Source organism: Salvelinus sp. IW2-2015, unplaced genomic scaffold (assembly GCF_002910315.2).
Source record: "Salvelinus sp. IW2-2015 unplaced genomic scaffold, ASM291031v2 Un_scaffold3592, whole genome shotgun sequence".
Classification (NCBI taxonomy): domain Eukaryota; kingdom Metazoa; phylum Chordata; class Actinopteri; order Salmoniformes; family Salmonidae; genus Salvelinus; species Salvelinus sp. IW2-2015.
Genome location: NW_019944870.1, coordinates 82,562 through 98,110, shown reverse-complemented (window position 1 = coordinate 98,110; position 15,549 = coordinate 82,562). Strand labels below are relative to the sequence as shown.

At 43.5% G+C, this 15,549-nt stretch overlaps 1 protein-coding gene across 1 annotated transcript in view; it reads left to right on the top strand.

Moving 5' to 3' along the window:
• Positions 1 to 6,229: 6,229 nt before the first annotated feature.
• The window catches only part of LOC112076135 (zeta-sarcoglycan-like), an 85,378-nt gene continuing 76,058 nt past the window's right edge, over positions 6,230 to 15,549 (top strand). Inside the window, exon 1 of the mRNA XM_024143018.2 lies at positions 6,230 to 6,328. Within this exon, the coding sequence (XP_023998786.2) occupies positions 6,233 to 6,328 (96 nt within the window). The 5' untranslated portion in view covers positions 6,230 to 6,232. The remainder of the gene's footprint in view (positions 6,329 to 15,549) is intronic.

Here is a 15,549-nt window from a genome sequence, read left to right as displayed (position 1 = left end):
TGAGACACTTATATTTTTGGGGGGGGGGGGGGGGGGGGGGACTTTCTCGGACGAATTTGGTCATTGAGCATTTTTTGTGGGAAAGCAATTTGAGAAAACATTATTCAAGTCTTGGTCCACAGACACTTTGGTTTGTTGACTTGCTGAGAATTCTTGACAATGTTGACCTTCAGTTTGCCAAGGCATCTGCAGCAATGAACAGAAAAACTGTAATGTACTCTACCTTCACATGACCTCGTACACTGCACAACTGGACTCTACCGGTGGCCCCGTGATGTATAGCCACTTATCCTTACCTCACTTCTGGCTTAAATTACTTTTTATTACTCTAGGAGCTCTTACTTTTTACCTTTTCTATCTCTGCATTGTTGGGGACACGATCCCCTTAGCAGCATTTTCACTCTTCGCATGCACTTCTATCAGCAAGTCGACAAACACATTGGCTTTGGGACAGAATAGTTCAACTTACCATGTAGTGGTTGATGACATTTCATAATGTAAGGAGGATTCACTTGAATGAAGATGTATTTTCATTTATAACTTCATAGGTTCAACTTCAATTAAGTTATCTAATCTTAATAGTCGGCAATAGATTCAGCTCTAGATGAGTTCTATTTAAATCCTATAATGGATAGATTCACACTTAATGATGGTTTAGTTTATTTATAATGGTAGATTCAACTACTAAAGTTTATTTATTATAATGGAATAGTTGCACTTATGATTTTTATTTAACTTTAGATGGAAATAGATTACTTATGAGTTGTTTAATTTATAATGGATAGATCAGCTTATTAATTTATAATGGAGATGACTTTGCAACTTATTCAAGTTTATTTAATTTACAAGGAAAAGAGTTAAACAAGTTGTTAGAACCTCATGTTATTCACCTATTACAATAATACACCAGTGCCAGTTTGTTAGGTACCACCAGTCCCATTCCACCACAAAAGCGTTCGCCCTACTGAGTGCTATGACCAATGCCGTCTGATAAGGTCCGGGGACCGTACTGAAGCGAGCGCATAGTTAGTTTATTCACTATCGTCCAATACAGCAGGTGTACACTGTTACCCTAGGAGTCTGCGGAGCCTGCTGCTCTCTCTGTTCTCTAACCTGATTGCACTTCATTGCACACCACCTGGATTGTCCCAGGTCTAATCAGTCCTGCATTAGCAGGGGAACATGAGAAGAATGCAAGTGGAGCCTGTCTTCAGAATCCAGAGTTAGGCCACAAAATAGGATCGATCAATGATACAATAATAGCGTGAATAATGAGAATTATTCAGCCTTTGTCTTTCATTACGTGTATGACATATGATCTGTATAACAACGTGCGCTCCACCATTGAAGACACTGGGACTCGAGAGCTGAAAATGTAAAGGAGAATAATAACAACTTCTTGTCCTTCTCTCATAGAGAGCAACTATGTGGCTTATTTGAATAGTCCTTGCCTAATGAATGCTGCTGCGTTAGTAAGCATTCAGAGGAGGCGCCATCCAAAGCTTCCCGAGCCCAGCCATCAAGGGGACCCATGCAGCTTTTCAGGAGCTCTCTAAGTTAGGTACTGAAATGATGCCTGCTTCAGTACGTCTGCCCTGGACCTCTAGGGTTACCAGTGCATTTGTGACGAGAGAGAGACCGGAGACTCGCTTGGCGAGGCCAAAGGATTTGATTCGTTCAATAACCACAAACAAGGTGGTCTCTCATTTGTGTGTGTTTTGGGAGGTTTTGTATTCCAGTCCTAGAGCCAGAACACTTTTCTTTCATCGCCTGTAAAATAATTTGTGCCCCTTTTACCTTAAGTATAATTATACTTACGCTTTTAGTGTATTACAAATATCCAAGACTATCAAGTGCAAACAACTAACCTGGAATTTTTAATTCATTTTATCAGGTTCAGAACATCATTATTTATTGTTGACCTGCTTAAATCCTTCAAGTCCCAGAACTAATGTCATAAGTTTGATATACTTAATGTAATCAGTTACAGAACTAATATTGTACGATTAATTTGCCGAATTTACTCAGTATCGTAATTGATATTCTATTTTTTTTCTCAGTTACTTGTGGTACTCAGGTTAGTAACATGTATTTAAATTGGGTTCCTACTACTCAAATATATACTCACAACTATACTTAAAAAGCTGATGCAAATAGTTACCTCAATATACTTGGGATAATTTACTAAAAATTATTATTTCTATACAAGGGAATATGCAAAAAGGAACAACAGTGTTCAACTTCAAACTTCCACACCTTTATTTCAAATAAAATAAATGTTAATTTCTTCAAACTTCAATCTCAAATTGCCCCTTAAACCCTACTCCTTACGCATTCGTATTTTGTAATCTGTAAGCATTCTGGGTATAACTACACCTTGCCTCCTGAGGTAAAGTTACATCCAGGTAGTTTGCACCTGACTACAAATCATTTCAGATCTTCACAACTGCATAAAGTTTAGGTGATAGTTGGGATTAGCACTTTGACCTCACATCTTGTACAGTTTGGCAAGAATTTTCTGGTGGTCTGTGTGCCCCTTAACAGCAAAGCAATATTTTAACGTAAATGAACTATATTTTAAACGTAAATTAACGATTTGTCTTAATAGACTTCACACAAAGCACAATATGAACTTTAGCTCAAATACAACCTCATTCAAACTGTTTTAGATGAATCAAAACATGGGTTTACAAAACATACATTGCACATTTGTTACAAAATATATGCCAAATTCTCCCTTAAACCTGACTCCATATCCACCTTGCCTCCTTAGGTAAAGTTACATCCAGATAGCTTGCACCTGACAAATAATCTCAGATATCCACTAGTGCATATGGAGTAAGTTTTAAAACAAAGCTGTTTTTTAAACAGGAATGGACAATGTCTCTTATGACTGCACCTGACAAAGAGCATCATGTAAACTGTAGCTCCTATACCACCTAGCTTTTCAGCTTACCGAGTAGGGTTTAGACCACAGTTTGTGAGGGGCCCTTTGAGAGTTCTCATAGAGATCTCTGAAAAAAGTAACTTCATCTTTAGAGCTTGGACCCGTGGGGAGGTCCTGAGATCATCAAGCTCCAAGAATACTTTTTGGAACACCTCAAAGGGGTACCTTAGATTTAAGCCATAGATGAGGCCCATAAGCAACGTACATGACCGTGTAACACTGGGAATACCAGCCAGTACCTCTGCTCCTTCGATGCAGATCCCATGCTCTATATTCTGGTGCAGATCCTTCACAGTGAACACCTTCATGCTGAACGAGGTCCTCTCGGATCATGGTGTCGTCAGCATCCTGAGTGAAAARATKMAGAAATAACAGACTAGGTGTAACGGCTCTCGTCAGAATGAGTGGACCAAAGCGCAGCGTGGTAAGTGTTCATGATATTTTATTTCTCAAAAAACACTCGAGCAAAATAACAAAGTGAAAAACCGAAACAGTTCTGTCAGGTGCAGACACTAAACAGAAACTAACTACCCACAAAACCCAACGGAAAGGACAACTTATATATGATCCCCAATCAGAGACAACGATAGACAGCTGCCTCTGATTGGGAACCACACAAACATAGAAATAAAGAAACTAGAATTCCCACCCTAGTCACACCCTGGCCTAACCAAAATAGAGAATAAAAGCCTCTCTATGGCCAGGGCGTGACACTAGGCTACTACATTTTGTCGAAAATATGTGTGGACAGATCTAAGCTACATTCCAAGTTATAATTTGGTCCTTACCTGCTGCATGGCCATTCCAGAGGAGAAAGATCAAGACGAGGTCCGTTGAGCTGTTCCAAGCACAATTACAGTTCAGAACTAGATCTAGCATGTCAGCCCAACATAATAATGATAATTTGAATATCATATTTTTAAGTTGTTGGTTGTTACTTAGAAATATAAGTTCAAATTTCGCAGCATATTACCTTGGATTTGTATTTGCAAATGCCAGTCTTTTACAACACATATAAATTAAGTATTCTATTAAAAAATGTAAGTAAAACCAGAAACCTATTATTTTAAGTAAAAATCATTGGTTTTCTTTTGCAATATTTGCTAAGCTCGTGGGTCATTTTGTACAGTGTGGAGAGCGGCAGCCCCTTAGAAGTGGAATAGCTCTTATTGTAGGTCAGAGGCAACGTGAGCTGACATTCTAATACAAGACAATGTTTAGGATGCGTCCCAGAAGGGGAAGTGATGCGGGAGGAAGCTCTCCAACAACTCTGATGAAAGTCAATGCGTTGATTTCAGACCCTGACAAGGCATTGCTTCTACGTTGGCTCTGAAAGGTCAAAAGATTTTCCCGGCAGAGAGGACATACAAACAAACTCGTATCTATGTTTCCTCATTTGTTCATCTCCATACGTCCCTCCAGCTCTTTCTCTTTTCTCTCTAAACATTGTTGGCACGGAAGGTTGAGTGAAAAATTCAGCCGAGAGAGAATATTAAAACCTTCCCTGAGAATGTTTCAGTGGCCATCCATCATGTGGAGGAGGGAGTATTATACTGTTCACTATAACCTTGTGCCAGGGATGGGATGGGAGCCCTAATGGCCGACTCCGCCAGTTAACCTCGCTGCGCTGGGCGATACAACATTATCAGCTTGACTTCTACTGAAGGACTCGGCAGAACACAGTCACACACACACACACACACACACACACACACACACGTGCACACACACACACACACACACACACACACACACATTCTCACACACGACACGGATGGGGAAATATGTCATTATAACACAACATGGGAATCCAATATAACAGAGAAGGACATCATTATCCGAGTGCAGGCCTCTGTTACTACAGAATTCACCATCATTCACATCCCGGAGGAGTGGCTTCATTATCCTAAAGTCGCCTGCTTGCCGCCAGGATTCCTGAATACCTTCGGTGTTCCCACCACTGTCGACACTAAGCTCCGCCACTGCCACGCTAATCAGACTGAGAAATGTCATTTACATTTCATACGGCGTGTCTGGTAGGCTAAGAGAAGTGACTTTGGCTGCTAGGTATGTGGTTAGCGTAGCTCTCTCTCGCTCTCTTTTTCTCTCCATACCTGCAAGGCTCTCAGGTAGACGGCATTAGTGTGTAAGCGGCGCCGCGGCGCCCAGCCAAGGGGCCTGTTCTTTTTCTGACTTTTGTGTTCCCTGAGATTGAACACCAACCTGCCCGAGAGAGACGTTAATGTCTACAACCTGCCACGTGAAATCAATGCCCCATGCCTTCGCACGCCGCCACCATCGCTAAACGCTGTCTGGGGTGACGGGGCGAGACCAGAGAACCAGGGTCTTTAGATAAGCGTTGGCTCGTCACGTTAATGATTCATTATGAATTACTCAGGAATCATCTTTATGTTTTGACGATTGACGGGGGGCCGTACTCCTGCCTGAGCATCGTCCACCCTTGGGTAGTTCTGCATAATGTGTTGCTTCCTTTTAATTCATATTTATTTGTAATTTTTTTATTTCACCATTATTTAACCAGGTCGGCCAGTTGAGAGCAAGTCTTCATTTACAACTGCTACCTGACTAATATGAGCAGTCACCTGCAGTCGTGTGTGTGTGTGTCTTTTCAAAGATGTGATTTTTCACCTGCATGCAGCTAACAGATGTACAGTATGTGAGGAGATGTGGGTGTACAGCAAGAGTGTGTGTGTGTGTGTATTCATGCATGTGTGTGTGTGTGTGTGTGTATTCATGCATGTGTGTGTGTTGGGTGTGGGTGTGTAAAGCAATAATGTATATGTATTATAGGAACTGCAGGCTGGTGTGTGTTAGTTTATTGAGGAGCTGTTTCCCTGTTTGATTTGCTTAATCACCATGGGTTTGAGCTACAGAACAGTCCTAAGGCTGATTTAAACCATTGAGTCCTGTTTGTTTCTATCTTTAGGGTGGTCAAGTGTTGTGGGGGGCTGTGTGAGTGTGTGTGTGCGCATCTGTGCCTATGCGTAATGTGACATTTCTAACCCGGAAAACGTACAGTACTTTGTTGTTGAAAATGATCCAAATATTTAATTAAAATACAACTTTTGTTACTTTGGATGTTTCTCTCTGCACTCCCTCCTCTCCTAAACAGTTTCTTCACAGTGACTGAACTAACACTGGTTTTCTCTGCTTCACTGTTTGGACTTATTCTCTCCATTTTGTCTCTCTCTCTCTCTCCTCTCTCCTCTCTCCTCTCTCCTCTCTCTCTCCACTCTCTTCCACTCTCTTTCCCCGTAGGATGGAATGGGTAATCTTCGTGTAACCAAAGAGGGGATCAGGCTAGAGGGTGTTTCGGAGTTTCTGCTCCCTCTCTACGTGAAAGAAATAGAATCCAGAAGGGTAAGAGACACAACTCTCCTTATGTCCCTCATATGAAGCCTCGTAGCACCCTATGACTCGCTATACATGTCATATCCCTCACTAAGACACACCCTTCTCTTGTCATATAAACTGTCACTTCTCAGTAGTGGAAGGTTGAGACACAATCTTCCTTATGTCGCTCATATGAAGCCTCGTAGCACCCTATGACTCGCTATGCATGTCATATCCCTCACTAAGACACACCCTTCTCTTGTCATATAAACTGTCATTTCTTAGTAGTGGAAGGTTGAGACACAATCTTCCTTATGTCGCTCATATGAAGCATCATAACACTCTATGACACACCATATATTACCTCACTTGCACACACTTTATATAGACTTTTTCTATTTTATTATTGACTGTATGTTTGTTTATTCCATGTAACTCTGTGTTGTTGTTTTTGTCGCACTGCTTTGCTTTATCTTGGCCAGGTCGCAGTTGTAAATGAGAACTTGTTCTCAACTAGCCTACCTGGTTAAATAAAGGTGAAATAAGCCAGCCCATTCCTCATATCATGGCCTACCAAGCGTCAGTGCTTACCCATTGTCATAAAGGAGTAGTATAGCACTATGCAATCCCACATCCCAGAGAAATCCTGTGAGACCTAGTAGAGAAGCTCATCTATCTGGATGCCTGGTTCCATGTAAGGTCCGTGTAAGGTCCCGTGTAAGGTCCCGTGTAAGGTCCCGTGTAAGGTCCCGTGTAAGGTCCGTGTAAGGTCCGTGTAAGTGTCCGTGTAGGTCCCGTGTAAGGTCCCCGTGTAAGGTCCCGTGTAAGGTCCCGTGTAAGGTCCGTGTAAGGTCCCGTGTAAGGTCCCGTGTAAGGTTTCCCGTGTAACGGTCCGTGTAAGGTCCGTGTAAGGTCCCGTGTAAGGTCCGTGTAAGGTCCCGATGTAAGGTCCCGTGTAAGGTCCGGTGTAAGGTCCCGTGTAAGGTCCCGTGTAAGTCCCGTGTAAGGTCCCCGTGTAAGGTCCCAATGTAAGGACCGTTAAGGTCCCTGTGGTAAGTGGTGCATGAGATGTAAGTGGTTAGACCTAATGTTTAAGTCTGTCGTGCTAATCGGTTGCCCAACAATGGGAGCTATACAGAATTCGGACCGTGTAAAAAGGGTCCCTAGTGGTGAAGGCACCGTGCATGAGAGGTACTCCCACGTGATTTGGAGGTCCCATGGGTTTATAAAGAGTATACAAGGTGGAATAGCGTCCATGTAAGGTCGCCATGTGGATTAAAGAGTGCCCCAATACGTTTAGATAGGTCCCCAGGAGTTAAACGCGTCCCGTGTAATGCGTCCCACTCATCCAAGTTATCCAGAGGTACTTCTCGGTGATAGGATGGTCGCTGTTGGTCAATCGCGGTCCCATGTAATGTCCCCTGATGTAGGTCCCCGTGTATGTGTGCTCGTCATAAATGTTGCCGTGGTGTAGAAGGTCTCAAGGTGTAAGGGTGCACACCCGAGGCGCATCGGGTGGACACTAAATAGCTGAAAAACATAAAGATGATATGAGGGCATGTTGGGTGAACAGGATTTAAACAGACAAGAGTCCTAAACTGTGGCAATCGACTCCAAATGGAAATCCTTAGAAGTACGCATGTCAGTAAGAGAGTAGGTTGGATGGACAGAGAGCTAAAGCGGACGCTCATGATGGAGAGCGACATCGCTTCTGGTGATATAAAATATAGAGTCACCACCATAGAAAGCCCGCTCCCTTAACACCATATGGACACATCAGCCCGCAGAGCCCTACTCTCCTCCATTGATGCTGCCTGCATCAATCTAAGGTGGGTTGCACTCACATAGCTCGATCAACAGCAACTCAAACCCACAGACACACATCCAATCAAATTATAATTGGCGATCTCCCTAAATGAGGTCAGAGTAATTGGACCAACACACACCACATCTCAGTTTTAAGTAGTGTTTGCTACCCACCACTTAGACCTATATCTATGAGAGAGGTCCACACCTACATCGACACTCAACATTACACAACTACACACGACAGCTACATTGATCAACACACACACACTAACACACTAGCACACCATCAGATCTAACGATCAGCACTCCCCCCTGAGCTGACACACCAATGGTCTTATTGTATATAACAGAGGTGGCTTACTGTGTGTCCTGTTGGGCCTGTTAAGTGGTAAAAGACTGAGTACAATAGGAGTACACATTTCACCAGGACGTCATGGTCATTTCTGTGTGTGATGGCGGAGCTAAAGGAGTAGTAATAGGTGCTTCATATGTGCTACACATTAGCGCACCTGGTGGTATATAGGTCTGCTATATTATAGCTTATACAAGGGGTATGTGGACGGCTGAGTACAGTGCCATAGTCAGGGAGCTGTAGTGACATGCTCCTAGGGGCATATATTATCTACATATCAACAACAACTAAGATTAAAACCGGAGGAGAGGAAATACCGCACAGTCAAGAGAAGCATGCCTCCTTGTGTCACTGCGCACATTTCGTTTGGTGACCACTCGCAAGAGGTTAATGTGCCTCGAAATGTCCAGCCATGACATTATTGAGTAAGGTGAAATGATGGATGTGGGTTATCATAATTTTGTCTGAGGAAAAATCATTATTCTCTTGCATCCCGGTTATTGGAAATACCTAAATGATAAGTTGCTGATTGTTCTTTTACCTACTAGAATATTTGTTGTCTATCGCCTAACTTTATATCGAGTAATAGCCTACAAGATATTCTTCTTGCATAACATCTTCGTTTGCTCTCCTATTAAAAACTTAAATGGAGAGACATATTCTTTTTTGAATATCTTTGTTTGCCCTCCCATTAAAGCCTATGGAGGAGATATCTTATTTTAGAATATCTTGTGTTTCTCCCGTTGAAAGCCTATAGAAGAAATCCAGTCTTTCTGGTTCTCCTTAAGTGTGTGTAACAGAGAAGGCACTAATTGCTGTTGAGAGAGTGACTGACTCTGGCTTGTAGATAACCCCTATGAAGGAGCAGAGCTTCCTGTCAATAAATCAAAGAACTCACTGGCTTCTCTGCCGACTCTTCATCTATCATCAGACAAACAGTGTGTGTGTGTGTTGTGTGTGTGTGTGTGTGTGTGTGTGTGTGTGTGTGTGTGTGTGTGTGTGTGTGTGTGTGTGTGTGTGTGTGTGTGTGTGTGTGTGTGTGTGTGTGTGTGTGTGTGTGTGTGTGTGTGTGTGTGTGTGGTGTGTGTGTGTGTGTGTGTGTGTGTGTGTGTGTGTGTGTGTGTGTGTGTGTGTGTGTGCGCATATGTTTGTATCTATCCACCACTTGTAATGACACCGTGATCCCTTTCACATCGGGTCTGCACATCAAAGCAAACACTCTTATTTCGAAAAAATACACAGGAAACATGCTGAATCTAACAACCCACTTTTCTCCCCAGAGGGCTTGTTGGTGTGGGCCATTTAGTTTATGGCAGTTTTCTGGGTAGTGGACATGCTTCAGAACTGAGCTAACCTGGGCAGTGTGCTTCCAAGTAGTATTGGCTAGTGGTGTTAGCCGTGCGATGTTAGCATAAGGCTCCAAAGCCCCTGGTGAGACTGGGTCGCTGGCCCAGGATGTATTTGGGCCGTGGTGTATCCGGCCCGGGGTGGCCCTAACCTGATCTGGGCCCATCAACACATGAGGGATGGGGACTGTGGCACTGACAGGGAGAGAGTGAGGGATGGAGGGAATTAGGGAGGGAATGAGGAAGGAAATTGTAGTAACCTGGTATATTTATGTTTACCAATAGATGGCATTATTGACTCAAGACGGGGGTTTGCTTCCCGCTATGCGTAGCTATTTCCTATGTCTGCCTATATAACTATGATTAAGAAAGATTCAGGTAGTTTAAGCCAGGTGCATTAGAGAATGTAATTCTAAGTTACAATTAAATACTAAACCGTACTTAAGTCTCATGAGTCGTAACTCCAAGAAGCCTTTAAGGATACTACAGAAATGTATTTTGAATATGCGCTGGAAGGGTTTGAGCGGTTTGTTTTTCCATTGCAGAGCCAAATAAACAGAATTTACAATTTGGTTCGATCGCTTTCGGGTTGACAAATAAACCTCTATGATATATTGTTTCGTTTTTTTTTGCCGCCAAAGCTTTAAAACGCCTCTAGGCTTTTCACACTTGGATTGGAATCCTGATTGGAGGCGGCGCTCCTAGTGGCCGGAGACTTTAATGCAGGGAAACACAAATCCGATTTACCTAATTTCTACCAGCATGTTACATGTGCAACCCGAGGAAAACAATTCTAGACGACCTGTACTCCACACACAGAGACGTGTACAAAGCTCTCCCTCGCCCTCCATTTGACCATAACTCTATCCTCCTGATTCCTGCCTACAAGCAAAAACTAAAGCAGGACGTACCATTGACTCGCTCAATACGGAAGTAGTCAGATGACGCGGATGCTAAGCTACAGGACTCTTTTGCTAGCACAGGCTGGAATATGTTCCGAGATTCTTCCAATGGTATTGAGGAGTACACCACATCAGTCACCGGCTTCATCAATAAGTGCATTGATGAAGTCGTCCCCACAGTGACCGTACGTACATACCCCAACCAGAAGCCAAGGATTACAAGCAACATCCTAACTGAGCTAAAGAGTAAAGCTGCCGCTTTCAGGGAGCAGGACTCTAACCCGGACGCTAATAAGAAATCCCGCTATGCCCTCAGACAAACCATTAAACAGGCAAAGCATCAGTACAGGACTAAGATTGAATCCTACTGCACCAGCTCTGACGCTTGTCGGATGTGCAGGGCTTGCAAACTATTACAGACTACAAAGGGAAGCACAGCCGCGAGCTGCCCAGTGACACGAGTGGACCAGACAAACTAAAGGACTTCAATGCCCACTTTGAGACAAGCAACACTGAAGCATGCATGAGAGCACCAGCTGTTCCGGACGACTCTGTGATCACGCTCTCCATAGTCGATGTGAGTAAGACCTTTAAACAGGTCAACATTCACAAGGCCGCAGGGCCAGACGGATTACCAGGATGTGTACTCTAAGCATGCGCTGACCAACTGGCAAGTGTCTTCACTGACATTTTCAACCTGTCCCTGACTGAGTCTGTAATACCAACATGTTTCAAGCAGACCACCATAGTCCCTTTGCCTAAGAACACTAAGGTAACCAACCTAAATGACTACCGACCTGTAGCACTCACGTCTGCAGCCATTAACTTTGAAAGGCTGGTCATGGTTCACAGCAACACCATTATCCCAGAAACCTTAGACCCACTCCAATTTGCATACCGCCCCAACAGATCCACAGATGATGCAATCTATATTGCCCTACACACTGCCCTTTCCCACCTGGACAAAAGGAACACCTATGTGAGAAGGCTGTTAATTGATCACAGCTCAGCATTCAACACCATAGTACCCTCAAAGCTCATCACTAAGGTAAGGACCCTGGGACTAAACACATCCCTCTGCAACTGGATCCTGGACTTCCTGACGGGCCGCCCCCAGGTGGTAAGGTTAGGTAACATCACATCTGCTACGCTGATCCTCAACACAGGACCCCTCCCTCCTGTACTCCCTGTTCACCCATGACTGCATTGCCAAGCAAGACTCCAACACCATCATTAAGTTTGCCGACGACACAACAGTGGTAGTCCTGATCACCGACAACGATGAGACAGCCTATAGGAAGGAGGTCAGAGACCTGGCAGTGTGGTGCCAGGATAACAACCTCTCCCCAGTGATCAAGACAAAGGAGAGCACTCCCCCATTCTCATCGACGGGGCTGTAGTGGAGCATGTTGAGAGCTTCAAGTTCCTTGGTGTCCACATCACCAACGAACTGTCAAGGTCCAAACACACCAAGACAGACGTGAAGAGGGCACGACAACGCCTATTCCCCCTCAGGAGACTGAAAAGATTTGGCATGGGTACTCAGATCCTCAAAAGGTTCTACAGCTGCACCATCGAGAACATACTGACTGGTTGCATCACCACCTGGTATGGCAACTGCTCGGCCTCTGACGGCAATGCAATACAGCCACCCTAGTCATTGCCTGCTACCGCACGGCAAGTGGTACCGCCCTGCCAAGTCTACGTCCAAAAGGCTTCTTAACAGCTTCTACCCCCAAGCCATAAGACTCCTGAAAAGCTAACCAAATGGCTACTCTGACTATTTGCTTTGAACCCCTCATTTTTACACTACTGCTACTCTCTCTTTATTATCTATGTCACTTTACCTCTACCTACATGTACAGATCCATCAATGCACATTGACTTGGTACCCCCTGTATATAGCCTTGATATTGTTATTTTTTTGTTGCTCTTTTATTTTTTTATTTTGTAAATCTTTTTCTTAACTCATATTTTTCTTAAAACTGCATTGTTAGTTACGGGCTTGTAACTAAGCATTTAACGGTAAGGTCTTGTTGTCCTTGGCTCATGTGACAAATACAATTGATTTGATTTTGATTGGAATTTATATGTGGTCGAGATCAACCACTTATGACAGTCGATTGGATCAGTCATGTAGGTGAATGTAGAAGCCTCTTCCTTCTCTCTTTGTTTCTAAATAACAGATCAGTGATCATGGTCATCATGGTCATCACTCAGCAACGTTATCACAGTTTACACACACACACTCCGTATACTTTACAATGGCCCATGCAGGAAACATGGCGTCACTGGACAGATGTAGGATTTTAACTCGATCACTCTTTTGTTGCTAAGAATTTTCCCTGCTCGGCAGGAAATGCGAACGTGCAGTGTATTTTATAAAGGCTTCTAATGTTTGTCATTTTCACTTTGAAATTTCAGACTTGATTTGCCGTGATGAAAAATGTATCAACCCCTGCAAAAATGTATATTGATTATAATCCACCTAATAATTAACATTTCCTGATCCTGCAGGATTATTTTACTGCTGTAGCAAACTGGCACAAATTAAGATCCTTCATCTGTAAGGGTGATGTCTCGTGGACAGACACATGTAACATAACTGGTATTGTAGACAGACTGTGGGTTGCCACGATTTACAAGGAACTTCTTGGTGTCGTCACTGATAATTTGGACAAATCACAATTTGGCAGGTGTTCACATCTTTCAAAAGGGGATACTAGGTCCGTGACTTTCAGAGAGGTTGGAGGAGCTACCGTGGTGCTTCGGCTCTTGGTTCGAGGATCTTTTCCAACATGTCTCCCTCCTGAACTTCATCAAGCATCTGACGTAATGATGCTTGATTTTTGTTCTGGGTTTCTGAGATGACTGATTATTGTAAGATAGGTTTGTGCTGTAGCTACATCATTGATGTCACAGTCCTATTGACAGACAGCCTGATGGACCGTGGTCCCGATCTCCTTTGAAAAATAGATTTATCTCAATGAAACAAACCTGGTAAAATATATATTTTTAAATGTCTTGTAGATACCTGGTGCTGCAGCAGACTGACTGCATGTTCCTTGTGGCGTGTTCCAAGAGTGTGCTGTGCTGTCATCCTCTCTCTCCGCACCATGAGGGATGAGCCGAGGCCTACTCGCCAACACGGACTCTTCTAATTGTCCCCTCAGGGAGCCAATGAAATTTCAGCTTTCTCTGAGGAGTCGTTTTCCTCCCTTTATCAATCACTCATTTTTCTCTCTCTCTCTCTCTCTCTCTCTTCTCTACTCTCTCTCTCGTCTCTCTCTCTCTCTCTCTCTCTCTCTCTCTCTCTCCTCTCTGCTCTTCCCTCCTCTCTCTCTCTCTCTCTCTCTCTCTCTCTCTCTCTCTCTCTCTCTCTCACCCCTGACACAATACTTTCAGCTGACAGGCACTGAAATGGAACAAAGCGCAAATTGTAAGTTTCCATTGTAAAATGTTGCGTGCCCTAATGAACACGACCCTGACTAAAGCTTTGTGGAAAAACCTTCTCGTTAGCCATTTGTCAGTTTAGCTATATATATTGCCTGGTTTTCTGAGGGTCCAAACACTTGCCGGCTAATTTTACAAGAGTAATTCGTTGTCAGTATTTTGATATTAGAGTGGCATCCTTCTTTGGCCACATGGCTGACATTGATTCAGCCCTCTGCGGTATACAACATACTGTAAGGAACAGAGGTAATAGTTAAATACTATTCTACCATATAGTTACACTTCAAGACTTCATACAAATTATTCAGCGATGCAATCGACGCTGGGTGGTCAAGAAACTCGAAATCGTTATGTGCGAGCACACACGACCTTTGGGCTTCGCCGTAATATCCACGACTCCCCGCAACTCCACAATATTAAAAAGATACCAGGAAAAAAGTCATCTTCCAACTTCAGAAGTAACCTATAAAAGTGAAACAAAATAATCTGAGGATCACTTTTTTTTTCCGGAAGAAGCGTGAGACTCTAAATGTTTTATTCAGACCAGGCCAAGGGGTACGTGGCACCAGATCGCGACCCATGTAGAAATAGGCCCCGTTTAACATTTAACAAGATTTCCAGAGTGATGGAACGTCGAATGAGGCGACTTGGCCTTCAGGAGAAGGGAATGAAAGGGAATATTAATTCACATCATCGCCAGAGATCAAATCCCGCGCCCAGATCTTCTTCTTCCCGAAATGCCGCGAGCCCTTTCAGACGTCGCCCCTGCCAAATATATAGATGTAGAGAAGGTAGAAATGCCTCTTTTGGATAGATCATTGAAAAGTCAATGCAGAATCCATTTCTTTGGATTCTGATTTGGATGGCAGATTTGAGTTGAGTTGATTTGTGCGTCTCGTACCTTATCTTGGGCCTAGGAGCACATTATTATGATAGGATCTGTGAGGAAAGAGACTTTATTAAGAGCAATGGGCTGGTAAGCTACTTCTTTAGACAGCTGTAGATATGGCTAATCATCATGTCAACGATGGTATCCGAGAGTGGGATGTACTGTAAAATGTGTTGGCCCATTTAGCAATCCTTTATGAGTTTCCACTGACTCAGACTTCATATTTTTTGTGAATTCAGAATGGCTGGCACAGCTTGCAATAGTGTTGTATTCACACTGTTCCACTTCCACAGAAATCTGCTGGTAGCAGACTTACTTAGTCAACCGTGGACAAACGAAGTGCAGCCAATCAAATCACGGCATGACTAAGCCAGAAGTCAGGGCAGCTGTCGGCATGGTTACGAGGGCCACGCCACAACTACACCAGGCAGTTCATTAGCCGAATAAACAAAGCCTTTTTCATGTCTTTAATCGTTCTTACACTCTACAGAGGCCTT